This window comes from Plenodomus lingam, assembly GCF_022343315.1.
Source record: "Plenodomus lingam strain CAN1 chromosome Unknown contig_26, whole genome shotgun sequence".
NCBI classification, from domain to species: domain Eukaryota; kingdom Fungi; phylum Ascomycota; class Dothideomycetes; order Pleosporales; family Leptosphaeriaceae; genus Plenodomus; species Plenodomus lingam.
The window spans coordinates 1863684-1891095 of record NW_027093941.1 but is presented as its reverse complement, the minus strand read 5'-3'; the positions used below and the strand labels follow the sequence as shown (position 1 = coordinate 1891095).

The 27412-nt window shown below is 52.8% G+C and overlaps 14 protein-coding genes across 14 annotated transcripts; 8 read left to right on the top strand and 6 right to left on the bottom strand.

Annotated features, from left to right (window-relative positions):
• Positions 1-88: 88 nt before the first annotated feature.
• IAQ61_006912 (uncharacterized protein) lies at positions 89-4727 on the bottom strand. The gene is made up of 10 exons (XM_066097355.1): positions 4464-4727; positions 4313-4405; positions 4168-4253; positions 3475-4103; positions 2995-3428; positions 2868-2947; positions 2693-2813; positions 1187-2640; positions 1108-1132; positions 89-1050 (listed from the first exon to the last, which is right to left on the bottom strand). Exons 1-8 carry the CDS (start codon positions 4497-4499, stop codon positions 1465-1467), a joined length of 2655 nt encoding a protein of 884 aa, XP_065952832.1. The 5' UTR covers positions 4500-4727; the 3' UTR covers positions 89-1050; positions 1108-1132; positions 1187-1464.
• Positions 4728-5164: 437 nt separating this feature from the next.
• Positions 5165-6747, top strand: IAQ61_006911 (uncharacterized protein; the record flags this gene model as incomplete). The annotated part of the gene is made up of 6 exons (XM_066097354.1): positions 5165-5229; positions 5418-5520; positions 5570-5644; positions 5693-6463; positions 6513-6668; positions 6718-6747. 6 exons carry the CDS (start codon positions 5165-5167, stop codon positions 6745-6747), a joined length of 1200 nt encoding a protein of 399 aa, XP_065952831.1.
• A 674-nt stretch (positions 6748-7421) lies between these two features.
• Positions 7422-8801, top strand: IAQ61_006910 (uncharacterized protein; the record flags this gene model as incomplete). The annotated part of the gene is made up of 5 exons (XM_066097353.1): positions 7422-7526; positions 7581-7641; positions 7732-8201; positions 8257-8529; positions 8586-8801. The coding sequence occupies 5 exons, from the start codon at positions 7422-7424 to the stop codon at positions 8799-8801; spliced, it is 1125 nt and encodes a 374-aa protein (XP_065952830.1).
• Positions 8802-9785: 984 nt separating this feature from the next.
• On the top strand, positions 9786-11768 carry IAQ61_006909 (uncharacterized protein; the record flags this gene model as incomplete). The annotated part of the gene is made up of 3 exons (XM_003845755.1): positions 9786-10423; positions 10513-10865; positions 10921-11768. 3 exons carry the CDS (start codon positions 9786-9788, stop codon positions 11766-11768), a joined length of 1839 nt encoding a protein of 612 aa, XP_003845803.1.
• Positions 11769-11931: 163 nt separating this feature from the next.
• IAQ61_006908 (uncharacterized protein) lies at positions 11932-12369 on the top strand (the record flags this gene model as incomplete). The annotated part of the gene is made up of 2 exons (XM_066097352.1): positions 11932-11980; positions 12068-12369. The coding sequence occupies 2 exons, from the start codon at positions 11932-11934 to the stop codon at positions 12367-12369; spliced, it is 351 nt and encodes a 116-aa protein (XP_065952829.1).
• Positions 12370-12569: 200 nt separating this feature from the next.
• IAQ61_006907 (uncharacterized protein) lies at positions 12570-14147 on the top strand (the record flags this gene model as incomplete). The annotated part of the gene is made up of 3 exons (XM_003845754.1): positions 12570-12927; positions 12981-13468; positions 13518-14147. The coding sequence occupies 3 exons, from the start codon at positions 12570-12572 to the stop codon at positions 14145-14147; spliced, it is 1476 nt and encodes a 491-aa protein (XP_003845802.1).
• A 399-nt stretch (positions 14148-14546) lies between these two features.
• Positions 14547-16575, bottom strand: IAQ61_006906 (uncharacterized protein; the record flags this gene model as incomplete). The annotated part of the gene is made up of 3 exons (XM_066097351.1): positions 14547-14678; positions 14821-16185; positions 16381-16575. Coding segments are annotated over 3 exons (1692 nt in total), but the record flags the coding sequence as incomplete, so codon positions are not given.
• A 633-nt stretch (positions 16576-17208) lies between these two features.
• Positions 17209-18057, top strand: IAQ61_006905 (uncharacterized protein; the record flags this gene model as incomplete). Its single annotated transcript, XM_003845751.1, has 1 exon — positions 17209-18057. The coding sequence occupies one exon, from the start codon at positions 17209-17211 to the stop codon at positions 18055-18057; it is 849 nt and encodes a 282-aa protein (XP_003845799.1).
• Positions 18058-18520: 463 nt separating this feature from the next.
• On the bottom strand, positions 18521-19543 carry IAQ61_006904 (uncharacterized protein; the record flags this gene model as incomplete). Its single annotated transcript, XM_003845750.2, has 1 exon — positions 18521-19543. The coding sequence occupies one exon, from the start codon at positions 19541-19543 to the stop codon at positions 18521-18523; it is 1023 nt and encodes a 340-aa protein (XP_003845798.2).
• A 1227-nt stretch (positions 19544-20770) lies between these two features.
• IAQ61_006903 (uncharacterized protein) lies at positions 20771-21733 on the bottom strand (the record flags this gene model as incomplete). The annotated part of the gene is made up of 1 exon (XM_003845749.1): positions 20771-21733. The coding sequence occupies one exon, from the start codon at positions 21731-21733 to the stop codon at positions 20771-20773; it is 963 nt and encodes a 320-aa protein (XP_003845797.1).
• A 1675-nt stretch (positions 21734-23408) lies between these two features.
• Positions 23409-24416, top strand: IAQ61_006902 (uncharacterized protein; the record flags this gene model as incomplete). Its single annotated transcript, XM_003845748.1, has 1 exon — positions 23409-24416. One exon carries the CDS (start codon positions 23409-23411, stop codon positions 24414-24416), a length of 1008 nt encoding a protein of 335 aa, XP_003845796.1.
• Positions 24417-24791: 375 nt separating this feature from the next.
• Positions 24792-25031, bottom strand: IAQ61_006901 (uncharacterized protein; the record flags this gene model as incomplete). Its single annotated transcript, XM_066097350.1, has 1 exon — positions 24792-25031. The coding sequence occupies one exon, from the start codon at positions 25029-25031 to the stop codon at positions 24792-24794; it is 240 nt and encodes a 79-aa protein (XP_065952827.1).
• A 270-nt stretch (positions 25032-25301) lies between these two features.
• Positions 25302-25574, top strand: IAQ61_006900 (uncharacterized protein; the record flags this gene model as incomplete). Its single annotated transcript, XM_066097349.1, has 1 exon — positions 25302-25574. One exon carries the CDS (start codon positions 25302-25304, stop codon positions 25572-25574), a length of 273 nt encoding a protein of 90 aa, XP_065952826.1.
• A 1051-nt stretch (positions 25575-26625) lies between these two features.
• Positions 26626-27039, bottom strand: IAQ61_006899 (uncharacterized protein; the record flags this gene model as incomplete). The annotated part of the gene is made up of 1 exon (XM_066097348.1): positions 26626-27039. The coding sequence occupies one exon, from the start codon at positions 27037-27039 to the stop codon at positions 26626-26628; it is 414 nt and encodes a 137-aa protein (XP_065952825.1).
• Positions 27040-27412: the final 373 nt, after the last annotated feature.

The window sequence follows — 27412 nt, the reverse complement described above, 5'->3', positions numbered from 1 at the left end:
ACAAGCGTAACTTTGCCTTGGCGGGGCGCAACTTTGCCATGTGCTGCCCAACCGGCTTAGCGCGCCTTTTTTCCAACCATCGTCAAGACTCGTGCCATCAAATGCCCTTGTCGCACCATTCCATGGATGCCTCACTTTGAATCTTGAAGTCAAGCTTACCCAGCCCTTGCCCTCCCGGATCGCCTTGGTCCAGAGGCTGAAGAGGCTTCTAGCGCAGAACCCGCCACGTTATAGTGCCATGCTGCACATGCAGTGGGAGTTTACTACTATTGTGTACTAACGGAGGTAATGGTCATGTACACAAAAGGTCCGAATCATTGAATCATCAATTCCCTCCTTCATTGTCCTGGCCATCCATCGCCTGCAACGTCTTTGGCACCAAACTAGAAACTAGGCCCCGACTTGGCCAAGCAGCAGACCATCACGACTCCTTCAATCGCAGCTAGTCGAAATCTTTTTTCTTTTCTTAGTAGGCGCCCGTCTAGCCCGCTGCCACGACGTCTTGCGTCCCAAAGTCTGATAAACGTTCAGCCCTGGAGTCGTGTGTTCTTTGGCCTAGATGCGCGCCAATGCTCAGTGAATCGCTGGCGCGGATGGACACTTCCAAGCGACGCAATCAGGTTAGCTGCCTCTGGTACCTTACATGTCCTATCCTGGTCCAGCGATGAGATCTACCGATCCTTGTGATGCGACAAACCACCGGGTGACCTCGTTGCCTTGCCTTGGAGTATCATGGTCAATCCCACCCTGACAGAGGCTACCAAGCCAGGCTCGGATGGCTGTTGTGCGGCCTCACGATGGCCACCAAGTCTGATTTGGGTTGGCCAATATCGCATATGAAATCATGAATAGATGGGGGGACGTTGTTCGTATTGAGCCTTGTCGATACTACTATACACGAAACTGAATCGCCAACTTCTCTAGAGTGCGGACATGGAATAGTGGCACGACTACCACTAAACTTAACTCAAAAAGGTATACCAACAGATTGATTTCAGAAGAGAGGGCTACATGGCATCTGTTGGAAGCGCGTTTCTGAGAGTCTCTATAGGTAAATACACAATCTTTCTTCTTGATCTATGATGCTCTGACTAACTTAGTCCTCAAGTATAATACTATTCGCTTTCATCATAGGTAACTATACCAATCATCATTGGCCGCATCAAGATGATTGAGATTAGACGACAGATCTAGCCTAGTCCCCAACACGACTCACGACTCACGACTCACAAACGCCCTGATGATAACAAAATGACAAGCCATATAATATCAGCAGCAGAATAGATCCAATTGCAATCCTTATCTACAAGAAAGCTACAAAAGAAAAAATATCAGGTTGAGTCAGTAAGTCAAGTGATCTAAATTACAACTTCACGATTCTCTCGCTCCTACAGGCCTTGATATCCAACCTTGAATCCCTACCTTACCCTACCTTAGCATTACCCCCTCAGCGACTCTCGCGCCTCACACACCCAGATACGTCCCACTAGTAATCTTCTTGACCGTATGCACAGGCTTCCACCCTGCCGCCGGACTAGCCGGCGGCGCATTTTCGTCGATATCCGCAAATGGATCCGCCTCACCATCCTGCTTCGCTTCACTCGTCGCCGCACTCATGCTGACACCAAGGCCACTACCAAGAGTGAGCGACTGTTCATCGCTAATCTCCCATCGCGCCTCTACATTTCCAGGCTTGCCTTCGCCTTCGGTGAAGAATCGGACGCGAATGGTTTGCGCGACCGAGTCCTTGGAAAAGGTCACGTCGCCTAAACGCCAGTAGATGAGGCTCTTCTCTCGGGAGAATGTACCTGCTGGCTTGGATTGAGCGGATAGGGCTTTCGAACCAGGCTCTAGACGAATCAAAAGCACAAGACCACGGACAGTCATACTGGTGGCGTCGCCGAGATTGAATTTCGGGTTGAGAGAGTAGTTGAGGATGGCTGATATTTGCGTAGGCTCCGATCTCCAGGCTGGAGAGAGAATAATGGGGGGAAGCGTGGTAATGTTGCTATCTTCAATGTGCAATTGGTAGTGGAACGCGACAGATGTCTTTGTGATTTTCGACAGATCGACAGTGTAATTACCAGGGCTATCGCTGGACTGCTCAATAAAAGCTGGGTTAGGCGCAACCTTTTCGAGAACGGGAAAATTCTCTAATCTGATATTCTCTGTGCCAAATGGCCCTGCAGAAATGTCGACTGGATTAAACGCGAGCGCGACCTGGCCGATGACCATGGCTTTCGTCACATTGCCATGCTCAAACCACGCACTGACGGTTTCTACCAATGACGCACTTAGCCCCGGTTCATGCAGATCTGGATGTCTGATAGTGGTGCTAGCAGCGCTGCTCAATGATCGTCCGGACCGAATGGATTGCGTGTCCGATGCTGCGTGATCATCAGACAACAGCGAGCGGTGGGGAGGCTTGAATGCTGGAGAAGTGGGCTGAGGAGGAATAGCAGGGGTAGAAAATGTTGCCGAAGTCGGGACAGAGGTAGGACCAGACCCAGCGGACGGCACGGGTGGAGGCAGCTCGCCTATACTTTGAAGCTCAGGTGTGGCGGGGTTTGGCACGAAGATCGTATTGCGAACATCTCGACGGCCACGTAAAGTGCTCGATCGCTTTGGTTGAGCGGCTTGCTATTCGCCCATTAGTACTCGAGTTTGCAATCAGGCGGGGTGGTCATCATACTGCACGAAGAGTGTTTACCAGGTTCGCCGTAGCTGCGTCTGCATCATCATCCTCTTCTTGTATCGGAGCATTCCGGATATCGAGTTTGAACTGTGGTGCTGAGTTGCTTTCAGCTTGCGCCCTGTTTCACCGTTAGCTGAAGGTGTTTATATTAGGCCATTGGTGGACTGCTTACAATCCTGCTTCCCTCTCGGCCTCGGTGATAGCATCTACAGCAGACGGCGGTACCGTGAAGCCGTCGGCATCCTTCTCAGGCTGTGTCACATTAGCTATGTCCAGTAACATAACACGATGCGGCTTACTTCAGGTTTTGGCTCTGCGATGGCCGGAGGTGAAAGTGGTTCTCTGAGCTCGGGTATTGACTCTTGCACAGCGGGCGTGCCATTTGTTGTGCTAGGTCTATCTGTTTCCAGTGGAGACTCCATTATGGTCCCGTTTGGCAAATCTGCACTGGGTAGCCGTGAATGGCTAGGGGAATCTGCTCTGTCAGACGATCTAGCTGTTTGAGATAGCCGTCTCAGAGGTGACATTGGCCGCGTCTCTCGCTCTGGGGAGGCACCAAGGGCCTCCCGATCTTTCGACTTGCCTTTTCCAAAACCGCTAAATGCTGATCCCAGGTTGGAGGATGATTTTCGCTCAGGCGAAGATGCTCGGCCATACGGTTGGGCGTTTTGTCGTCGTCGGCCAAGTACCGTTCCAAATCGCTTGAGAGGGTTCGAGCTATGCTTCTCTTGTACTAAGCGCGTTAGAAGAGGTGTACTGAAATCATCGAGTCCACGTACCGGAGCCACTCTTTTGGCTTCTGTCGTCGTCGGCTGTAGTTGGCGCAGGTGCGGCTGAAGGCGGCGCAAGGCTTCTCGAAGGAGTGGCCGCATTGCTGAGCTTGCGCGAAGGCTGTGGTAGCTCCCCACTCCGCATCCTCAGTGCCCATGTCTGTATCTCATCCGCTGTCTCGAGGTTCAGCAGAGTGTTCAGGGTTTCTGCGGCAGTCGCCTGACTGCGCTCCACTTGATCGACTTCGTGGGTCTGGAATTGCGTGAGCACGTCGCGGAGATGATTCAGCCGGGTTTCGTCAATGGCCTGCAATTGTTCGAAGACGTAGGGCGCTTGCGAATCCCATGCCAGCTCCGCCTTCTCGACGTCTTGGACGGCCTCGCCCACAGCCGATGCCTTGGCCTTTGCGCCCTTGTCTCTCAATTTGGCCACCTTCTTCTGCGCCACGTCAATGTCCTTTGCGATTGCGGCCAGGTTGCCCGAGACGTTGGCCATGGCTTGCACTTCGCGGTTGGTCGTGGCAAAGTCGCGCAGCGGGCGTTCGACATCGGCCTCGATCTTGTTGGCCAGGTGCTGGTGCGACTGGGCCACCGCCTCGGTTGCGCTCACGATTTTGTTCCATGGCGTGGAAAAGATGCTAGCGGGCCGTCAGTCCATGCGCGGCCGTCACGGGCGTATTTGCTCTATTTGCTCTATCGTACCCAAGATCCGACGACTCATCCGGGGGGTGTCTGCTGGCAAGCTTGCGCAGCGCCTGGGCGTACTGCTCCTCGACGCGACGCCGGTCCTGCGCAACCGTCAGAAGGCCGAGGCCATGTCTTGTTGACGGGTAGACAGTTGACGTACCTGCAGCCAGTCGGCGATCTGGACGTTCAATTGGCTCACGTGCCGCACGCGGTCGTTGAGGACGTTCACGGCTTGGGCGGGGGTGAGCGTTGTCTGTACACACCATGAGCGGAAGGCCGAGGGAAGGAGGGAGGGCATGCGGATGGCTCACCAGCAGGGCCGGGTATTCTTTGCGTTGCAGCTCCATGATGCAGATTGTGGGGTGGACGGGCGCACAGCCACTGGGTCGAGGTTTGGGCGTCTTTTACATGCGACGACAGCAGCCGGCTTCAGGAACTTGTCAAAGTGTCGTGGAGCTTGTCACACCTCACAACTGCGCTGTCAGTCCGTGGCTTGGGGCCGCGCGCGGATTGGGTTTAGGCCGAGGACGTCGCGGATCTGACGTACCACCGTAAACCCAAGTTGGCAGACAAACGGACTTGTCATGTGCCTAGTATAGTTGCTATGATGATAAGCTTTGTACGGTGGTACAATATAGCTATGCTACCGTGCCATCACCATCTAGTACCGGTATAGTTTATGTACAGGTACACGTAGCATCCACCCAACGAACACAATCCATATACATTACCATTCGGTAGATGCATCCTCGAAGCCAAAGGCACGTCGGTGCACACTGCACAGTGCACTGCACAGACTCGTCCTCGTCCCTAATGCGGCCTATTGGGCTACCACCCTACCTACACAGAGGGTCGCTGCCCAAGTGACAAGACGGCGAGGCCATCAGGTGGGAACCTGCCTACACCATCCTTGCGAATTTTTCGCCAGCTCGCCATCACAACACCAGCATCCCTCACCTTGTGTCTGCCTTGGTTTTTGTCTGCATCTCTACCGTAGCTGCTAGCCCGCCCCATGGCTCCCTCCGACTGGCGCTCGAGTTTGGGCTTTGCCGCTCGTCTGACAGCCGTCTCCAAAATGCAAGTCATCTCCAGCACAGCTAGTTACCTCTGGGACTCCCCTCGTTCTCGACTCTGAAGTTCCATCACCCAATCATTGTGGGCCACGAGAGGGTCCCCCAGGAGAGCCCAGCTTATCCGCTCCATGACGAGCTCACCATCATGATATCTTGATTATACAGGAAACCCTGTTTCTAATAGCGTTACAGAACAGCCGCTCTGCAAGGGTCAGATGCAACCCTTTCAGCAGGAGATGCTCGTCGTAAGGCAACCACCGCAGAAGCCAGCATCTATGATGAGGCGCAATCAGAAGTATGATCAGCCGAACGAGAAATTCCGACAACTGGTTGACGTAAAGTAGGCAGACTACGAACGCCTATGTGGGCTCCAGATAGCAGGTGTGCCACAAAGGTCACTTGAACTGCCCTCACCAGAGGTAACCGCATGTTGGAGTCTACCTTGGATGCATACTGATCAATCATAGGACGATGAGTATGTCCCAACACCTGGTGGCAGAACTATTGGGAAATACCAAAATGCTCTTTATCACCGCGAAGGTCTCTTCTCAGTCATCTACAAAGCCCCTGCTCTAGAAGACAATAGCTACTTTCCTGCAGACACACCGTCTAAAACCAAAGTCGTCGCCCTCAAACTAACCACACCCTCTGTAATGGAACCACCACATGACTCCAGACGCGAAGCCATCATACTCAAGCTTGCGGCTTCTGACCATGTGATCCCACTTCTAGACTCTTTCCGTGAAAACGGCAGTCAATTTGTGCTTGTCTTCCCATACATGCGTTACGAGCTGGGCGAATTGCTACAGGACAAAAAGGTATCGAAAGTCCAAGGCAAAAAATACCTGAAAGATATGCTTTCTGGCCTCAGCTATATTCACAGCCAAGGCATCATCCATCGCGACATCAAGCCTTCTAATATCCTTCTAAAGTCCATGGATGGGCCAGCCTATCTCTCCGATTTTGGTATATCATGGGCAACCAATACCGTGGGCTCAGAACCAGCTGACAAAAAGATTACCGATGTTGGTACAACATGCTACAGGCCACCGGAGCTTTTGTTCGGCAACAAACAGTATGGATGCAGCCTTGACCTGTGGGCTGCCGGTTGCACGGTTGCCGAAGTCCTGGACCCGGCTCATCAGACATTGTTTGACTCTGGGGAACTTGGTAGCGACCTGGCGCTGATTCAAAGTATATTCAAAAAGCTCGGCACGCCGAATCTAGATGTTTGGCCGGTATGTTTTCGGATTTTTCATTTTCGACGAAGATACTAATATGCACCAGGAAGCAGCCAAGCTTCCAGATTGGGGCAAAGTACAATTCTACGAGTATCCTCCGCAGGACTGGTCCAAGCTACTCCCACAGCTGTCTGCAACCGAGCAAGATCTGGTGGGAGGCCTGGTCAAATATGAGAGCGGTGCGAGACTTTCTGCTTCAAAGGTGTGACAAAGATGTGACTGCTACGGGCCGACTATACTCACCACAACAGGCACTTGAGCACTCCTACTTCGTACTATGATGCCACCGAACATGCACAGTATGACCCGATCAAATGGCGTTAAGGGTTGAAAAGAGTTGAAACTAGTGGTACATGTAAATGTCGAGCATGTCTAATAACAGTCGCTGGGGAAGGAAAGCTTTCAAGGTAGATCGTACTATATAATGTGATACATACAGTAAATATTGCAGGTAGTTACTATTAGGTCTGATTCCTGTGAATCTACATGAATGTTAAAAAGACGGAATGTAGTCGAATCATGCATGACTCGCAGTTGGGAGAGATGGTACTAGTTATCTCGGCTAGTTTGAGGATCACGTTACTTGTGTTGTGTCATCAAAATAGCCAGCATGTGGCAGTGGCAGATCACATGATACTCAAACTACCCGAGCGCATGAGTAGGAGCTAGGAGTGTACACAAGGCAAAGACTCCCGCGGGCAGCCAGGCACGCTAAGCAGGGTTCATCGTCCACCATTCACGAGCGGCCGCATCACGCAGGACAACAGCGCGCCTCACATCCTTGCATACAATTCCCCCGCTGTCGAATCAATATCACAACCCAACCATAACTGCCTGCATGTCGTCGCCGCTCAGATAGCAGCTTCTCGGTTCCGGCTGCAAGTCACAGCCTTTCGCACCCACGCCGACACCCCACCTTGAAGCGCGCCCCGGAGGCTTTCCTCTCCAACTCAACATGGCTTTCCTCTTTCGCAATAAGCAGAAGAGCAACCTCGAGCTCACGCGATCAATCAAAGAGCTGGTCCTGCGCTTGAGCCAGGAAGACAAGGCCAATCCCAAGGTTCGGCTGATCTTTTGCCAGCGGGAATGCTGATTGCTTTGCTGACCACAGTAGCTGGAGGAGGGACTTGCGCTGGACTTGCAACAGATGAAAGTCCGGCTACAAGGCACTCCTGGTACGTCTCGAGCGCCTCATGTCCACTTTGTATGACCTGTATAGTTTCACAACAAGTGAGGTCTGCGCAGATAATGCTAACTCCCAAAAGACACAGAAGTCAACCCAGAGGCGGTGTTCCAACTCCTTACGAATATCCTCAACGAAGACTTGCTCTATGCTTTGGCTTTGAATATACATAAACTTCCGTTCGAGTCGCGAAAGGACACGCAAGTAATTTTCTCGACTGCCTTTCGGTACAAGCCCGCGGGTCAACCAGAGCCCCAAGTTCTGCAGCATGTTGTGCAATACCGGCCAGACATCATCATTGCATTGTGTCGAGGATACGATCGACGGGAAAGCGCAATGCCATGTGGCGGCATACTGCGGGAAGCACTGAAATACGATGCCATTGCAGCGTTGCTTTTGTACGATGAGCCACTGGAGGATGGAAAGTCGGTCGATTTGGCGAATGTGAATCCCGACCTCCCCTCGTCTGGAAACGGAGTGTTCTGGAAGTTCTTTGGGTGGATAGACAAGGGCGCGTTTGAAGTGAGCGCAGATGCGTTCAATACTTTTAGGGTAGGTACCGTAGGACGATCTGGATCGATCATGGATGCTGTGCTAATCGAGGCAGGAAATTCTTACCAAACACAAGCCACTGGTGGCTACTTTTTTGCAGACCAACTTTGACGCATTCTTTACGAAATACAACACCATGCTGGTAGGGTCAGAGAGCTATGTGACGAAACGGCAGTCGATCAAGCTTCTGGGTGAGATTCTTCTGGATCGGGCCAACTACAATGTCATGACACAATATGTGGACTCTGGAGAGCATCTCAAGATCATCATGAAACTGTTGCGGGATGACAGGAAGATGATCAACTACGAGGGCTTCCACGTCTTCAAGGTCAGTAGTACACGATTTCATGGCAATCAAAGGCGGATGCTCATCCAAGTACCCAGGTCTTCGTTGCGAACCCAAATAAATCGGTGGCAGTACAACGCATACTGATTAGTAATCGCGAAAAGCTGCTACGCTTCCTCCCCTCATTCCTCGAAGATAGGACGGAGGATGAGCAATTCATCGACGAGAAGAGCTTCCTCATTCGACAGATTGAGCAGTTACCCTCTGCACCCATGCCGCCGCCGCCGCCTCCTCCTCCTCCTCCAGCGGTGTAGGCAGGCAGGGCTGGAAAGGCGGTATTGTATTATGCATTTGGATCCTGCATGGACGGGGCGTTGGGATGATTTGGTTTACGCTTACTGTGTTGGTGTTGGACCATGAGGAATATCCTCTAGTGATTGCTGGTGAGACGGTCGTATCTTTGCATAGTGTATAGTTGTCTTGTTAGATTGGGGAGGGTGTAAACATTGGGGAATACGGTATGTATGTACATGACAAACGTGTTCGTCCCAAAGTCGTCTAGCCATGCAGAGACAGAGGAGAACAAAGGGGGAAAAGCAAGTGAGAGGTGAGAGAGGGCGGACGGGCCAATTTCCCCGCTTGCCCGGCGTGTGGAGGGAATCCCTGTCCAGATGTGGCACGCGAGCATGATTGGTCCTTGTACGAGCGGCCTGTTTGGTAAGGAATAAGGTTACCAGCCACGGCCGCGCGCCCTTGCACGGAGCCCTGGCGTAACCCTATCCGTTGTCACAGAAGGCTATGTTTGTCGTGAGGGCGGATAATAGGAGAAGCCGGGCCTTTGCGGGCTAGGCACGGTACCATGTCTGTATGTACAGTACTAGGTGTGATATGCATCATGTACCTACTCTACTACGTATGCACACAGGACGGCAAGGTACGGTACCGACTACTCTAGAGTACTGCGCCATTGATACCATGTGCACGCGTCCTGTCTCAACGAGGACGTGGGTTTGAGTAGCAGAGCAACAGCCTTCAGCACCGTCGGACGTCTTTTTTGTTGTTGCTTGTACATCTCCCCGCTACGCTACATAGTACACATAGCACACACACACACACACACACACACACTTCTCTCTCTCTCTGTCCTGACTGTGGCTGACTCCTCACCTCCTCGGCACCAGCCTCGGAAGATGCCCTAACGACCGACCGACCGCCTCTCCAACTCGTCCACTCGCAGCCAAGCCGAGCTAGAGCCCGATCAGGTGCACTTGCCCAGTGCCCACGCCGCTGGCATCGACATGACGGAGAGTTCAAGTGCCATTTCACGCTGGCTGGAGCTCCAGGACACGGCGACAACTCAGGGCCCACTGTTGAGCCCAGGCAATGACTTTCCCCTGCGTACCCTGCCCTCTCTCCCCTCCAACAGCTCGCTCTCTGAAGTAGACTCGGAAGACGCCCCCCGAGTGGCTGCTGCCCCCCCTACCAACATCGCGAGCCTCATCCACCCACCCACACCGACTATGCCCGATGACCAAGCCGCCGCTGCTCGACGACGTTCCTCCTCCATCGCCAGCGCCATCCTTCCGGCTTTCAAAGCCCCAGTCCCAAAGAGACACAGGAGAAACCGGCCGAGCGACCACATATCCGAGGAGGGCGAAGACCTGTACTCCGGCCCAGAGCGCTCCGACTCCGACTCGCGCAGTGACAGCACCGATTTCGAACTCGACGACATGAGCGCCGACGGCCTCGAAGATGACGAGGAGACTGGCCTCACCAAGAGAGACCGCCGGCGGCGACGGCGGAGAAAGCGCAGGAACACCCTGCTCGATCAGCGCATTGTGCCAGGGGAGAACAACTACACGAAAGAGGAGAAGAAGCTGGCTGACCAAAATCTCCTCCGGTCAATGACCATGAACGGAGTTCTCATTGCACTCTGGTAAGCACCCTTTTTCCCCAATCGCTCTCTTTTCGTCCCATTGGGCGTGGAACAGGATAGGTCGGAACAGGACAGTTGACAGCTTGCAGGTACCTTTTCTCCATATCCATATCCGTCTACAACAAATGGATGTTCAAGGAAGAAAAGGGCGACGGCGAAACGGCCAACATCTTTCCTTTCCCTCTTTTCACCACATGTCTGCACATGGTCGTCCAATTCTCACTTGCATCACTCGTCCTCTTTCTCGTCCCCTCCCTGCGTCCCCGCCACGACTCCCTCAACCCTCACGCGACCGGAGTGCGTGCAGAGCCAGTAGACCCAAGCAAGCCGCTCATGACCAAGTGGTTTTATTTTAGCAGATTAGGGCCGTGTGGTGCCGCCACAGGCATGGACATTGGGTTGGGCAATACGAGTTTGAAGTTCATCTCGTTGACCTTTTTCAGTATGTGCACGCTATTTCAAGAACTCTAGCATTCAGCCAAGGCTAACCCGAGCAGCAATGTGCAAATCATCTGCACTCGGCTTTGTCCTCATCTTCGCATTCCTCTTTCGCCTAGAACAACCCTCGTGGCGACTGGTGTTCATCATCCTCGTCATGACCGCCGGTGTAGTCATGATGGTCGCTGGCGAAGCAGCCTTCCACGCCCTGGGCTTCATCCTCGTCATGGTATCAGCCTGCTCCTCCGGATTCCGCTGGTCTCTGACTCAAATCCTCCTCCTGCGCAACCCCGCAACCGCAAACCCCTTCTCCTCCATCTTCTTCTTGGCGCCCGTCATGTTTACCAGCATTTTCATTCTCGCGATACCCGTCGAAGGCTTCTCCGCCGTGGGAGAAGGCTTGACACACTTGTTTGAAACCAAAGGCACTGGACTCGGTCTTGGCATTCTCCTGTTCCCTGGTGTCCTCGCCTTCCTCATGACTTCGTCCGAATTTGCTCTGCTGAAGCGCACTTCGGTCGTTACCCTTAGCATTTGCGGCATCTTCAAGGAAGTCGTTACGATTGGAACGGCAAACCTCGTATTCAAGGATCCACTTACCCCCATCAACTTGACTGGACTCGTCGTCACGATTGGCAGTATTGCTGCCTACAACTATATGAAGATCAAGAAGATGAGACAGGAGGCACTCATGGAGGCGCATCTTCAGAACCAAGAGACGTATGCGCCAGTAAGAATGGCGGATCCCGATCACAGGGACAGGAGAGGCTCGGTAGCGCATGCTCCAAGCCGAGGGGTTGTGGGTGTGAGGTCCAGTCTACAACTTGGATCTAGCATCATTGGACCGCCTGGAGGAGATGGCTCTGCAAGAGCAAGTCCAGTGAAGAGACCAGAGAATCTCGAGTAGCATAAGAGAGCATCGCAAGCCATAGTATTTTTGTTCATTTTTCTGAAATGATCTTCTTCCTCTTTTCTTTTGTGGTGCGTACATGGTTGCCTAAGCGGCGTTGTATCAAGACATGGAAATACATGTAGATAGAGTGCACTCCCTTTGATCAGGACCGGAACGGATGGATGCATCTGCCAGGTCTGGTTTAGCTCCATCTGATCTTGCTCATGGTAGCATGACATCTGACATTGTGGTGCATGACGCATTTAGGGCCTGAATAATTTAGCGGTCAAAGATGTTGTGTACTACTCTAGTAGTACCTAGAGTAGTAGTATGTAGTGCATGCGTCTGGGGTACGGCCTTGGCGGGCGTGGTGGCTTCACGTGGTCAAGGTTCCGTATCCGTCATGGATGCCTCTCCTCTTTTGCATCACGTCAACGTCAGGACTCCAGACTCTGGCTGGGAGGCTCAAAGATCCAAGCACAAGCGCCCTTTACACACTCAACTTCGGCAGCCAAGTTCCCCGTTTACCTATCCCCGTGCACATCGTCCGAAATCGTGCATGAATCAGTCTGGGTTTCTCGGCTTTCTCCGTGAACCAGCCGAAGTAGCCTCCTAACTTCCTAAGCTCCTGCTCCCCGCCTGCGCCTCGTTTTCTACCACCTATCGGTGGGCCGGTCTTTTGAGAGCGGCCGAAACTCCACATCGGGCTCCTAGGCCTCACTGGGGCTCACGTAGATACTGTACGCGACGTTTCCTGACCCTGGATACAAAAGACCACCGCCTTCGTCCGCGACAGCACCTCGCCGCTCCGCCGCCATGCGGCCACTCACCACACTCCAGGCGCTCTCGCTGGCGCTGCTCCCCTCGTTATCATTTGCACAGGAACTCGGCATCGAAGTCACTCGGCCTGTTGAGTGTACACGCAAATCCAAGAATGGCGATGCCCTGTCGGTCATGTACAAGGGCACACTGCAGAGCGACGGCAGCGTGTTCGACTCGAGTTATGATAGCGGGCGGCCGTTCATATTCGTCATAGGCAATCGCCAGGTCATTCTAGGATGGGAGCTTGGTTTGTTGGGCATGTGTATAGGGGAGGCGCGAAAGTTGACGATACCGCCAAAGATGGCATATGGCAACAGCCAGAATGGCAAAATCCCCCCGGGCTCAACGCTAAGTAGGTTATGGATGCCCCCGGGGGCATGAAAGTAGGTCTAACACTGTCACTAGTCTTCGAAACCGAACTCATGGGCATTGAGGGCGTCAAGGCCGAGCCAGCACCGGCGCCTACCAAGCCGTCTCCCATGGCTCCAGACGAGACGGTGAATGCGAATGACACACCCGTGCTACCCTCTGCCGAAGCTGAGAAGATAACCCACACCCAGACCAGCCCCATGGACGATGAAGAGGGCGGTGGCGAGTGCAACTTGCTTGGGAACTTTGCTCTCTTGGTTCAGGGTGCACTGGGTCTGCTTGCCGTCTCCTCGCTCGCTATCAAGCGCATGAGGGAGTCGCCGAGGCGGCCAGTCAAGATCTGGTTCTTCGACGTGTCGAAGCAGGTCTTTGGTTCAGTCTTGTTGCATCTGGCAAACATCCTCATGTCCATGCTGTCGTCCGGCTCCTTTGATGTCGCGACCAAAGTCGCTGCAACGGCAGCAGACCAAAAGGGCGATCAACCAAACCCCTGCTCGTTCTACCTGCTCAATCTTGCCATCGACGTAAGTGGCTTATCCGGCAAGATAACAGAATCAATGCTGAAGACTCTAGACCACTATCGGAATTCCCATCCTTGTCCTCCTCCTCAAACTCCTACATCGTGGCTTTGCCCTCACGTCACTCGCCAACCCCCCAGAATCCATTCGCAGTGGCAACTACGGTCACCCGCCCCGCGCAACCTGGTGGCTTAAACAATCACTCATCTACTTCCTCGGCCTCATCGGCATGAAACTCTGCGTCCTCGCCATCTTCACTTTCCTCCCCTGGATCGCATGGGTTGGCGACTGGGCTCTCCGCTGGACCGAAGGCAACATGGCGCTGCAAATCACATTTGTCATGTTCATCTTCCCCTTGATCATGAACGCAGTACAGTACTGGATCATTGATAGCTTCATCAAGGACCAGGACAATGCCGACGGTCAATATACCGTTGCTCCCGGCGGCGACAGCGACGACGAAGGCGACGAGGAGTGGCTGGAGAGGCAAAGACGGAGGCGTGAGGCGGGCCTTGATGAGGGTCAGGATAGTGATATTGAGATTGAGGTTGCGGAACCCGAGGCGCTGAAGGAGGCGAATCCAACACTCTTGCCAGTCCGTTCGGGCCAAAGAAAGGACGTCGAGTATGATCCTGCAACGGATGGACAGTGCAGCATTCCGCTTGGTAAGAATAGGAGAGTGTAGAATGTTTTGGTTTTTCTGTGGGTGCTGTTGTTATAGACGGTATTGTTGGGGGTGTTTTTAGCATTCTGTTCACTAGGCATAGTCTGTCGTTCTATCGCAATTCTGGAACTCTATTCATCACTTGAAATATTTGATATGACGTTCAGCCTCTCTCTCTCTCTATGTCACATATGTCACATATGTCGTGTAAGCTGCGACATGCACTGATAAACAAGAAACACTGGCCCAAAATATCTTCGTTCTGACAGCAAAACCTAAGTGGTAGTATTTCTGAGATGCCATACAAGGGCCATGCCAATATACAAGTGTAGCTTCATGGGATGGGAGGACATGCGGGGAAATCACATTCAAGCAGCTCGAAGAAATAAATAAAAAACCCCTCAAAACGCTTCACTCCTATCACAACATGGGCTTGATCTCCTCGGCCTCTTTGAAATCCGCACCCGTTTTCGACCGGACTTCGTCGACGGTAACGCCGTCTGCTAATTCGATCAGGGTGAGTCCGTTTGTGAAGTCGACGTCAAAGACACACTGGGTGTGATGTTAGTGTCGATAACACATGTCCATATTCATACGGGACAAGCAGCCGCGCTCTGGATTGGAGAGAGAGAGAGAGAGAGAGAGAGAAAAGAGAGGAGGGGAAGAGAGGAAGAGGAACAAAAAGCCAACCTACCAAATCCGTAATGATGCGACTCACACACGCCTTGCCCGTGAGGGGAAACTCGCACTGTTTGAGAATCTTGGGCCTTCCCTTTTTATCCACATGCTCCATGGTCACCACCACCCTCGTCTGCTGCGGGTTACTCACGAGATCCATGGCGCCGCCAAAGCCCTTGACTTTGCCCGGCAACATCCAGTTGGCCAAGTCGCCCTTTGCAGAGACCTGCATGGCGCCGAGGATGGTCATGTCGATTTTGCCCGCCCGTATCATGCCAAAGGATTCCTCGGAGCCAAAGCACGAGGCCCCGGGCAGCAGCGTGACGGTTTCCTTGCCGGCGTTGATGAGATCGGCGTCTTCGTGGCCGGGCTGGGGGTAGGGGCCGAGACCCAAGATGCCATTTTCAGATTGCAGTTGGACGGTGATGGAGGGGTGGACAAAGGAGGGGGCGAGCATGGGCATGCCGATGCCTAGGTTGGCGTACATGCCGTTTTTGAATTCCTGGGCTGCGCGTCGAACGATGCGTTCGCGTTTGCTGGCGGTGGCGCCGGTGCCGAGGGTGGCGGTGATGTCGTCGGAGGAATCCTTTGCGTTGACGATTTTTTCAATCTTCTTGGGCGCGGTGGATTGGATGATGCGGTCGACGTAGATGCCAGGAACGTGGACGGCATTGGGCGCAATCTCGCCCACCTCGACAATCTGTTCTGCTTCTACAATGGTGACTTTGGCATTGCGCGCCATGGCTCCATTGAAGTTTTGCGCTGAGAAGCGGAATTCCAGGTTTCCGAGGCGATCAGCCTTGAAAGCCTTGATGAAGGCGTAGTCACCCTTGATGGATTCTTCCATGATGTAGGATTTCCCACTGAAGACTTTGACATCGCGCGGCGTCGAGTATTGGGCTACGCTGCCGTCGCTGTTGTGGCGGAGGGCAAGTTCACCAGTTTGCACAACGGTGCCCATGGCGGCTGGGGTATAGAAAGCTGGGATGCCGGCGCCGCCTGCTCGACAACGCTCAGCGAGGGTGCCTTGCGGGGTGAGTTCGAGTTCGAGTTCGCCGGAGAGATACATTTGCTCGAGGACCTTGTTCTCGCCCACGTATGAGGCAATCATCTTCTTCACTTGTTTGCTTTCCAGCAACAGGCCTAGGCCGCTGCCCACGATGCCAGCATTGTTGGAGACGGCGGTTAGGCCTGTGATGGACGGTGTGTTTTTCACTTGGTTAATAAGGGTGTCGGGTACACCAGAGAGACCAAAGCCGCCAACGAGGAGGGTGCTGTTGGAGGCCATGTCTTCAATGGCTGCAGCGGGAGAGGGGTACACTTTGTTGATTTCATTGCGGCGGAGAGACGAGGAGAAGCTGCGACAAAGGTTGAGATAGGTCTGAATATGTTAGATGAATTGAAAGAAAGGTTTGATGTTCAAGAGCTGATGTTTACCTGCGTGCTGCTGCGCGAGAACACACGCGCGGTGCGGAGAGTGCGGGTTAGTGACGGCATTGTGGTGTCTTGTTATGACTGCAATGCACACAGCTTCTTCCAAACAAATACAACAGTCACAACAACCAAGTCAGCCAACGCCGCTTTCTCCAAAGAAAGCAAGAAAAACAAAAGTACTGCGCAGAAAGTGGTTTGCGGCCGTGAACGGGTTTACCACTTTAGGTACGTACCCTTCATCCCTCTTTGGTCGTGGCCTCGGGCCTGGTTCGACGTCGGTGGGTTGCGTCGGCATCTCTCGCGAACGGACGGAAACGCGGCTCAGTTCCGGGGCGGACTGTGGAGAAGAACCGGGCAAGATGGGAGGACGGAATTGTGAGGTGGTGGTTGGGGGGTGCGGAGAAGCTGGTCACGTGAAAGCGACGTAGTCTGCATTGGGCTTGTGATTGGATTGCCATGGCTTACTCAGGCTGTTGACGGCGCCTTTGCCATCCCTTCATGGTCCGCGGCTTGGGTTCAACATCATCTCTTCACGCAAACTTTGTGCGACATGGGTGAAGTCGCAGCACTTGACCTGTAAGAAGTCTCCATGGTATTCCATGCTGCTATTACCGGTTCTGCCACGCAGCAAGCACAGGGAAGTCATGCCTAATGCATTTCGACATGGCCATGTTTGCACATTACAACTTCTCCACGAGCTGTGCTGGTGCGAACGTGGGAAATTCATGTGAGCCATAAGAAGAGTCAGATCACTGACTTCTCCTGTGTCATAGTACACACTCATGATAGAACATCTTTGGTGACTTTCCTCGACATATAAAGCGTCTCTAACAGAGTTTGTACCTCCACTCTTTCGACTCTTGTTGCATTCCTGGTTCTACGATACTCCCTTCAAGTCATTTCTCGGTGGTTCTCTGATATTTCGTTCCCAAACTCTGCAAATCATTTCAAGTCCACCAGTAGCATAAGCATGGTGTCGAATTCCCGCCTCTTCCTCCTGGTACTAGCCGCAGTACCCTTTTCATTTTCCAGCTTCACGATCAGGCAGAGAGATAATGTCCCAACACCAGCTTTGCCGTCTTCCGCACTATCCACTGCTGCTCAACCCAGCTCTGCATTCACAGCGGCTGCGCCAATACCGTCATATGGTTGGGTGTCAGAGGTAGGCGGTACATATGGTAATGTCGTCTTACGCAACAACTGTAAAGAACAACTCCATTTGTGGTCAGTAGGTGCAAGACTCATGCACGGTCCTCGTACCAATAACTCTTGGAATGCCTATGAGGACAGCCTTATGAAGATCATCAAACCAAATGAGAACTACACCGAGCCATTTCGAGTCACCTGTCCCCCCACCACCAACAAAGCCGATGTATACTGCCAAGACCACGATAAGTTGCGTGGCCAGGGCGTCTCTATCAAAGTCTCAAGGAATACAACTATTACAGATATTTTGCAACTCGAATACGCACTCGTGCAGAATGCACTTCAGAGCACCACACACCAACTCATTTACGATGTCTCGCTGCTAGACTGTGCAGACCCTGGTGTCAATGCTACCATCACCGACGCTACTGCTACGACGGAAAATCAGAATGCCAAACTCAAAGTCTGCCCTGGATATCAGAACGGGCTCTCGGTGAAGTTCGACCCAGATCCGGGAGCGACTGTCTGTCCGCCAATCCAATGCACGGGCAAGGAGGAGCCGGTGTGCACCCAGATCTACAATTTTGATAGGACGAGAAAGGGTGAGGCGACAATGGCGTGTACGAAGGAGTACAAAGGGAGCATGATTCTAGATTTGTGTGCTGGTCATTAGCAGGGCGATGAATAATTGAGTTGGGTAGAACTCAGTCACGTCTCTATGGCTATCTCGTTTGCAAGCGACATACGACTCATCTTCTTCTTCGACTTGAACAAATGGCCTTGATCTTTGTTTACATCAATTTCTTGCATGGTTCGCTATTGTTCAACAGGCTTTGGGTACTGTGTCAATAGCAATTTGTACACGTAGGTCGTCTCAAATGGTGAGATGTATTATTAGTCAACTTGAAGACCAAAGCAAGTATGTTGCCTGAGACCTGAGATACATTGAATCTAGTCAACGCATCTTCAAGTCCTTTCCTTATGCTCGTTACTCCTTCACCCTCCATCCCTGTACTTGTCGGCTGAGTATATCTCTACATGCAGTTGAACATTAGCCTAGTGTCGTGCCTACCCTGCAAAAGCTTCGAGAAACTTACCATTGTAGAATCCTCATACCACACAACGCATCCATACCCTCAAATACCCTCATCATACAATCGCCTAGCAGCCTGCTTCAACTCAAGCATCGCCTCCGGTGACGGCACCAGTCCCATTTCTTCATACTTCTCCAGCTCCGCCTCAACATAGTCTTGCGGATAATCGTCAAGGGCAAATTCGAACCGCATGTTTCCTGGCACCTTAACTGTGCCGTCCCCGAACAACAGAGCGAAAGTGTCTAGTCGGTCAATCGTCAATGGATCGGGACTTTGCCACAGCAAATGAGACAGTGCACTTGGACCCCGGATCGCACAGTGCAGTCCAATAGCAATATCGAGCCACTTGCAAGCTAATGACCACATGCATGGAGCTTGTATCGTGATATTGACATGAGGGTACTCCTCACAGACTCCCCTAAAGTTCTCCACGTACTTTGGAAAGTCGGCGCACTTAGTCTCACCCTCGATGTACTGCCAGTTGTTCCCAATCACAATCACACGGCGCAAATTCCGTCTCGCAGGCCCGCTCATCTGGCCGAACAAGACTTTCAACTCGTGGACCGAAGGCCTGAATTGGCACAAGCATACCAAATCAATTGTCTCATTGGCCTCGAAGATGGCGTCTCGGCTCTCGTTGTACAGTTGTCTGCATAGGGGTTTCAGGAAGTTGGCAGCCCATTTTGTCTTGCGTCTGAAGGGTGTCTGCTCGAAGTCGCCGCTGCCGTAAGGGGGCCGGAGGGGTAAGGTTCTGGGCTTGATAATGATGTCCATGATGGGCTGAGTGTTGGGCTTGGCCTCGATCACAACTTGCACGCCGGTTTCCGGGGCGAGTACGTATTTGAGAATCTCGTCTCGGACTTCTCTGGGAAGATTCAGTAAGGTAGAGGTTTGGCAGACTGTTATCTCTTTGTTTTGTGATAACTCCTGGGGGTAAGTGTCGAAGTCGAATTCGGAGCCGGAGTCGGAGTAGTAGTTGAAGTCGTAGTCGAGGTCGAGGTCGAGGCCGAGGTCGAGGTTGAGGTCAAGGTCAGGTTCGGACATGGTAGGCAATATATTTTCCATCTAGACGTTATGCTTAGTAGTATTCACGCTGCGAGTATTGTTCAACGTTCATACCGTCAGTGCCAACCAGATTTTTGGGTAGGAAGTGTTAACAAGATGGTTGAGTAGAAAGCAGTGTCAAAGGCCAGTGGTGCAAAAGTTTTGAGGTCAGTGAGCTCTTTTATAAACAAGTGGACGCACGGGTATTGAGTGAACCGCAGTTCTTAAGTCTTAGCGTCGCCAGGCAGCCGTCTAGTGCGTGAATTCTATCAAGATCAAAACAGACTATGCCTAACACAGAGGTAAATAACACCGTCCACCGTTTGTTCTTGCCACTCTATATTGATAGGAATGGCAGGAACGCCCTTTTCTTGACGAGAAGTGAATGGGAGCATAGCGATTCTACACCGACTCAACACTAGCGCACTACCGACTTGATACCAACTCCATGCTGATGCCATACCGCCCCAAGAACTAGTCTTCAAAGACCCCCTTAGCCACATCTATGCTCATATTCACCAATGCTTCCTTAAGATTAAGTGTCTCACTACTAGAGGTACCGTATCGACACCACCCCTTCTACTCCAATCACAGAGTAGGCAAACAGCTCAGTAACGCTCGACAGCCATTCTCTACCACATACACCGCATCCAGCCGCTATTTACCGAAAGACTCATACATGACAAACAAGACCTTATCGATTCATAAGGGTGACCATAAGCTATGGCGGGGCTCTGGCGCGAACGGGGGGTATGAGCTATCCTACTCACCCGCAATCCAACTTTGGCGAACAATACGTAAGACATTGGTTGTTTGCCACAGTGGGAGTACGCAGCGGCCTCACAGTGAGTGTTGATCTTTGGCTGCGTCCTAGTGTGACTCGACACTGGCGAAATATGTCTTTGATACACACATATGGAACACTGGCCGGCATTGATGAGTGAGTGGGCAATGGCTATGCGAAAGCTTGACTATGAACTGTGGGATACATGTAATGTCTTGAATAAGTGTTGTCTTCTCGCTAGATACTAGAGTATGCGTATAGCTTATCTGCCAACGAGTCCAACAACTTACAGTATATACCCTGCATACCCAAGCAACCTTACAACACACACATCCTAGCCCTCACAACCCGCAAAAACCTCCCAAACCCCACCCACGAACCCACGAAAACAGCGGCACCTTAGAACGCCCACACCATCCCATACATGGGCAACCCCCAAACCCACGAAAACAACAAACCCCACCTCACCCACAATAATACCCCAACGGTTTCCGCGCCGCCGCCCGCCCCGTCCATGCCACCAAGTCGTGATCCGCATAGGCCCAGTACTCGCGCGTAGCCTTGTACAAATGCATTCGCTCGGCTAGATTGTCTACGCCCATGATGTCTTGGAAGGGAATGGGGTTCTGCTGCTGGTTGGGGATGGCACGTGTTGGTGGTGGTGCGGTGCGGGGATCTGCGTGGTTGGGATGGGGTCCAGCGGTTGGTGGTTTGGAGGTGGTTGGGTTCGGTTTGGGTGCGTGGTTTAAAGTGCGTTGGGGAGGGGGTGGGAGTGGACGGTTGGTAGTGTTGGTGGTAGAGGGAGGAACTGACGGAGGTGGATTGATTTTTGCGAGGGTGTGATGTGATGGGGAAGAGGAGGTAGATGAAGTAGTAGTATCACGAGCTCGAGAGTCTTGAGCGCGCAAGGATGGTACACGATTTGTCTGGGTATGTTCAGATTTCGTCTTAATCTCGACTGAGCGAATGATTCCGACCGCAGTGGACGATTTCTCTTTGTCTAATCCGATTCTTTGCCGTAAGCGCGATATGCTGGGTCGCATTCTGAGTGACTGGCCGCTCATCACACTGTCCGATCTCGCAAATGGCTTGTGGCTTTCATTTGCGACCGTCGGGGGTTTTCGTGCTTCTGCATGATGCGAGATGGATTTGCTTCTGGAGAGTGTGATGGTGGCTGGCAGCGATATGCTTGGTCTGCGTATGGAGTGCGCAAAGGTGCCGGATCTCTTTGGGACTTCGATTTTCCCAGTAGCAACGAAGGTATGCGAGGGAAGCTCGTCAGGTTCCAAGGCACTCTTGGTGAAGTAGTGATCAATCTCCGAACCCATGTTGCCCGTGACATCGATACCGCCCACATGTTTGGCATCCATAGGCCCGGAGATTGTACTGATCATTGGCTCGGCTTTGGCTTTGAAGTGTCCTCCCATGCTCAGTCGTATGCAACTGCGGAGAATGCCGTGTTACAGTGTGACAGGATGACGTATGTATGGCGGTGCAATGTATCCTACTTCGATTACCTGGAGGGCAAGACGTGGGCGCGAATCGAAGTATGCCACAGAGGGAATATGTAGTGGCGCTATCATCGAACCAGGTGGAGCTCATGTCTGAATATAGGCTTAGGAAGCGCCAATTCAACCTGGTATGGGCATGGGCTTCCAACAAGTCGCATAGAATCATAAGGGGAGTCGGTAGTAATGCTAGCCGTCTGGCGACAAAAAAATGCGATTTGCGCCTGCATCAGACTAGCAAGAAGCGTGGTACAGACCGGAAAGGACGGGCTTGATATTACCCTGATACCCGCAGTGTCTCCGCGTTCTGGAAGCGGATCGTTATGGATGGGGTGGGCTCCTCTGAGACACACAATGTCTGGGTCCTAGCGGGTATATCGGCGAAGATTATTGATGATGGTCTCAGTGTGAGCGTCGGAGTACCCAGACTGAACGTGCAGAAATTGCCCCCAAAGCTGGAATAAGATCGAGGTCGAGTCAATATACCAGTCCATATACCCCTCAGCTTCGACAGTTCTAATGCAACGGCTGGATTCCGGAGCTGAGCCGAGCCGAATGTCGTGGTATTGACGTGCAGGAAAACAATCTTATCAAGGGATCAAGGTTTCTCAACACGGCTGATTTGTTCCTGATGCCTGAACCCGTTCGGATGGTGTTATGCAGGCTTCCATCTTGTCCTTTCTCGAAGGCTTTCCATGTCGTTGGCAGGTTTACCTAGCGGAAAGCGAGTTGCAAACCGCAACGATCCGAATGACCACTGGAAGGTTTACCATGGTTTCAGAGAGTAAGGTGACTTGAGCATAGAGAGATCATGTGCAAAATCTTTATACATCTTTTGACCGTGCATCTTATTCGCTGTTCATTGGATAGATTAGAGCGCGTCCTTGGCTGCTCCCGTAAGTCATTGAAGAGCGAGTAGACACCATGGCCTTGTGCACAAAGTCATCAAAACACAACGATCGCGCTTCTAGACATCACGCAATAGGCTTCCACCGCCAGCTGGCGTCGCCTCTGCAGGTCAAGTGCTGGTAAACGAAGACCATGAAGCAATCGACGTCTCCAAAGCTTTCGCGAAGTGTCTCATCGGCCCTTCAGATCGCTTGGCGCGAACCCCTGTTCTCGGGAGATCTGCCAATCAGAGCGAGGGAAAAGGGTACTCTCTGTCCCTGAGGAGATTAGTCACCCCGCTCTACTACATTCCATTCCACTTGTACGCTGCAGGTTAAAAGGCTTCGAGTCGTGGATTCAGACACAGCACCTAGGAGGAGACATCATGCAATCCTTCAGGTACGCATGTGGCGAGGCTGGCGGCTGTCGTTACTGCAGCTGCATGACAGGTGTGAAGCAGAGCCTAGGGCTTGGATAGCTATAGCATGGGGTGACATTTGTTCGAGAGGTGTATATAAGTATACCACGTCTTTGTGATGATGGAAACCATCTCATCAGCTTCTAGAAGTCCTTCGCTATCCTTTATTCTTCTTCGTCTAGTTACGTTCTAATCAATCGTTCCTGGTGATCGATCGGCCAGTCCATACCAAAGTTGTAACTGCTCTTCACTTCTATTATCCTTCTTACGATTATATCATCTTTCATCATGAAGTACGAACTTCTTGCCCTTGCCCTCATCGGTGCCATTGCTGCCCACCCAGCCCCCAGGGCTACAAAGCGCGAGGTTCCTCAGGAACACTCGCATGAAAACATCTTGAGGGCTGTCAACGAAGTCTTGCAGCAAGACAACCCAGATGAGATCCAAGATGCTGTGTTTGGCCTTCTAGGTGCAGCGGCGGCAGCGGAGGGTGCTGGAAATATCGCTGATGCTGGCAAGTGTTTATATAGAAGATGTGCGGATGATCAATCACTAATATCCACAGACTGCCTACAGCAAGCAACCGCTGACCAGGCCTTCACCAACGCGAAAGCTGCTGGTGACGTGGATGGAATGACCAATGCACTCATATACCGTGCATTAGAACGCAACACTGGTTCAGTCGGACTGGCATCTGTGCCTTGCACATCCATCGAGGCGGTCAACCCTGAGATTGCAGCTCTTCAGCAGCACCAGGACCCTGCCAGCGACGGTGCCAAGGAGTTGAACAAGGAGATTGCATCTGAGCTTGCACGCCAGATTTCCGCCATTGGTGGCGACCCAGCACTTGCGAATGAGGCATCGACGTTTGAGCCTGGCGAAATTGGCGACCAGACCGGAGCCGGTAATACCTGCGACGATTTGGATGATGCGGCAGGGTGTATCAACACGCTTAACCTCCGCGTTGATGATTTGAGCGAAGACGAGATCGCTGCAGCTGTGGATGGTGCTGGAGCTGGCGAGGCCGCTGCTGACAATAATGCCAACGCTGATGCCGATGCCGATGCCAATGCTGGTGACAACAACGCCAATGCAGACGCTGGAGGCGATGGCGGCAACAACAACGCCAATGCAGACGCTGGAGGCGATGCCGGCAACAACGACGCAAGCGCAGACGCTGAAGCCAACACGGGCAACGACAACAACGCGGCTAACTCTTGCAACAATGCCAACAGCTCCCAGGCCGACAACGAGAGTGCCAACGCCAACGACACCGGCAGTAACAACCACCAATAAGTACACAGGCTAGCTGCTGGCACTGTTAGTACTTGCGATAGGGCTACCTTCTGCTGCCTCCAGGGGCTGGATTGGAGTTTGCTTTCAAGGGAGGGGCTGTAGAGCTCCGACGACATAGGTACTCGACCTAGGTAGTATAGTAGTCCAAACAAGGGAAATATTAGAAGGATGAGAAGCCATATCATTGCGTGCTTGAATCATCGTATATAAGATCCGCCATTGGGCGCAGAGTAATTGACACCACTGCATGTTTATTGGAATAGGCTTCATGGTTAGTGTATGTAGTCAGCTGGGACCAGTGCGAAGTTTAGATCTGTGCCAGACGGTAGCATCCGCTATCGTCGATGTGGGCCGTTACTTATGCCTTGATGGGGTTTAGCGGGACCTTGTGTCACTGTCATTTGTATGCACAGTCAGCCTAGAGTAGTTGTCATGGGTCCATTTGTGGACTACGCAAAGCGTGCGACAACTTGGTGCATGGGTGGCCATGACGAAAGCGTACCTGGAAGATGTGTCCAAAGAGTCGGTCGAATCAGTCATGGATTCCCCGTCCCAAGGCGTCAAGATATCATGCACAATAGCCGTTTCTTCAGCTAGGGCTAGAAACTGACGCATTACGGTTTGCCTAATCGAGCGCCTGCAATGGCATTGTTTGTACGCGCAGGGGGGTGGGGGGGCACCAATGGCTAGCCTGGAAGCATTCAGCATATGCAGTTCTTGTGTTCGCATACATTGCAGATAGCACAGTGTCCAGCCAGCTGTATGCAGGTCTGAGCATGGCTGCGTTGCGCTGAAGGTAGAGGAGTTTGGGGCCTCGTGCTGGCTGCGGCCGACTACAAGGCCCTCGTGGTGCGACTGCGGTTGCACGCTTTGCTTTTGTGAAGAATGCAGAACGGTAGCCAATGGGAGTCGGCAAGGGCGGCCGATAATGTGATTATCGTATATCCAAAATCGGCGACAGACTTGCGCGTTTGGAACATGGAGCTATTGGAGAGTGTGATGAAGGTTGCAGCTGACCTGGGCCGTTCTCGCAGCCAAGCGCGGCTCGTCCACAACGTCTTGCGTCCTGCGTCCACTTTTGGCGAGAGGCAGGGCGTTTTGGTCTCGACTGGCAACCGCCGACTGCGACGACGGATCAGCGATTCGGCGAGTACTTGATTGCCTGGCAGTCCAAGCGGAGACGGTGAATGTGATGGGTGATGCTGAACAAGCGAGTGGCAGTGGTCACGGGTGATGTCCAAGAACAAGTACAGTGTTGTCCCCGATGTGCGAGGCGAGTGCGAGGGCAAGTGCAAGTGCAGTAGCGACCCAAGCTCAAGCCGTCGTGGAGCGTACTAGAGCGAGCAGGGACGAATGAAACGGCGAGATGCAGGCTCGGGGATGTGCCTGGCGGCCAGATGGTGGTTTTCGCTCTCCACGCCTGCATGGTGCTGCTCGTTCTGAGCTGCCAGACTGCAGGGGAGTGGGGAAACAAGAGCAGGGAGAAAGGAAGAGCACAGTGAGGCGTTGTGTTTGTGTGTCCTGCAAAAGTGCTGAGGAGAGGCGTGCAGGACCTGGGGAGAGTGGGCAATGGGTGGGTACTCTACTAATACCGGTAGGCTTGCTGGCTGGCTGTCACAGCTGGGTGGGAAAGACGTGGTGACAGGCTTTTGGTGTGTGGAGTGTACTGGTGTATATACTTTGTATGGTATAGAGACCATGGGTACGTACATACTACTGACTAGGTACATACTATCCGTACATACACAGTAGTCAGTAGTAAAGAAAAGGCGCCATGGCATCGTCGCCGAGCAAAAGCCTGCCAGGGCCTGAGGCGGGCCACCATGGAAGCCGCCCACAAAGCACAGGCCAGGTCTCGCCTCCCCATCCGGCCTAGTACGGAACAGCGAACGCGTCGGGACGCGTCAAGTTCGCTCCACTGCTACGACAGACCGACCTCCACGTGTAAATGCCTGGGGGGGGGGGGGAAGCAGGAAGGGGACCACAACAGAGGAATGCGATGCAAATAGAAACAAAGCAAGCTATGCACACTCTGGTCCCTCGCTGCCGAGTAGTTGCCCAAGTGCGTAAAAGGCACTAGACAAGTATACTACCAGAGTAGACAACTGTCAACAATGGTGGACAGTAGAAACATAGTAGTAGGTACTAGCAGCAGCAGCAGCAGCCGCTTTGTTTTTTTTGGGGGGGAGAGGAGAGGAGGGGGCCGCACTCATGTGGAGAATTTTGTCGTCGACCGCCGCGCTTCGCGATTCGCCGATTGCGCCTTTAGCTCCTTTTCTGTTAGCCGCTTCCCGCCCATCCTGAGCCTGTTCTTGCGCCGCTCCGCCCCAACCTCATTGCACCTCTCATCTTCACCATCACCATCACCATCACCATCACGACCTGACGACCCTTTCGAGCCGCGCTCGCCTGTCGCACTCTCCTCCCCGCCCCGTGCGCTGACCGAGACAAAGGCGAGCTCTCGACGACCACCATCACTGTTTCCTTGCTTTCCTTTTCCCACCCTGTCCCACGCCATCCATGGACGTTTGAGGTAGGCGCACGCCTCGCTCCTGCCGCGCTGTCGGACTCTCACCGCATTGTCCAAAAGTCCACACTTCGCCGGCCCTCCCCCGGAGCTCATCGCGCCCTCAAACGCGCCCTCTTCGACGACTGCGCATCCGCCTCGTTCCTATCACCATCTTCCGTCACCTACTGCACCCTCTTTTTTTTGTGTCTTTCTTTTTCCCTACGTACCCGCCTTCGCTTGCACAATCTGTTCGCGACTCTCTTCCTTACTTACCCATCTTCTGCCACTGGTCTGTCGCTAGTTGCCCGCGCGTACGCTGAGAACGCGCGACTCTCTGCCGTTGTTTACTAGCTCTACCAAGGGCTTAATCTACCTGGTCTCCAGTGTAACCATTCTGCAGCCCGCACAGTCGCGTTCGCAGAGCACCAAACGCCTGCTGGAACCCGAGCCAACTCAAACCTCGCGCCCTGCATAATCTGGATCCAAC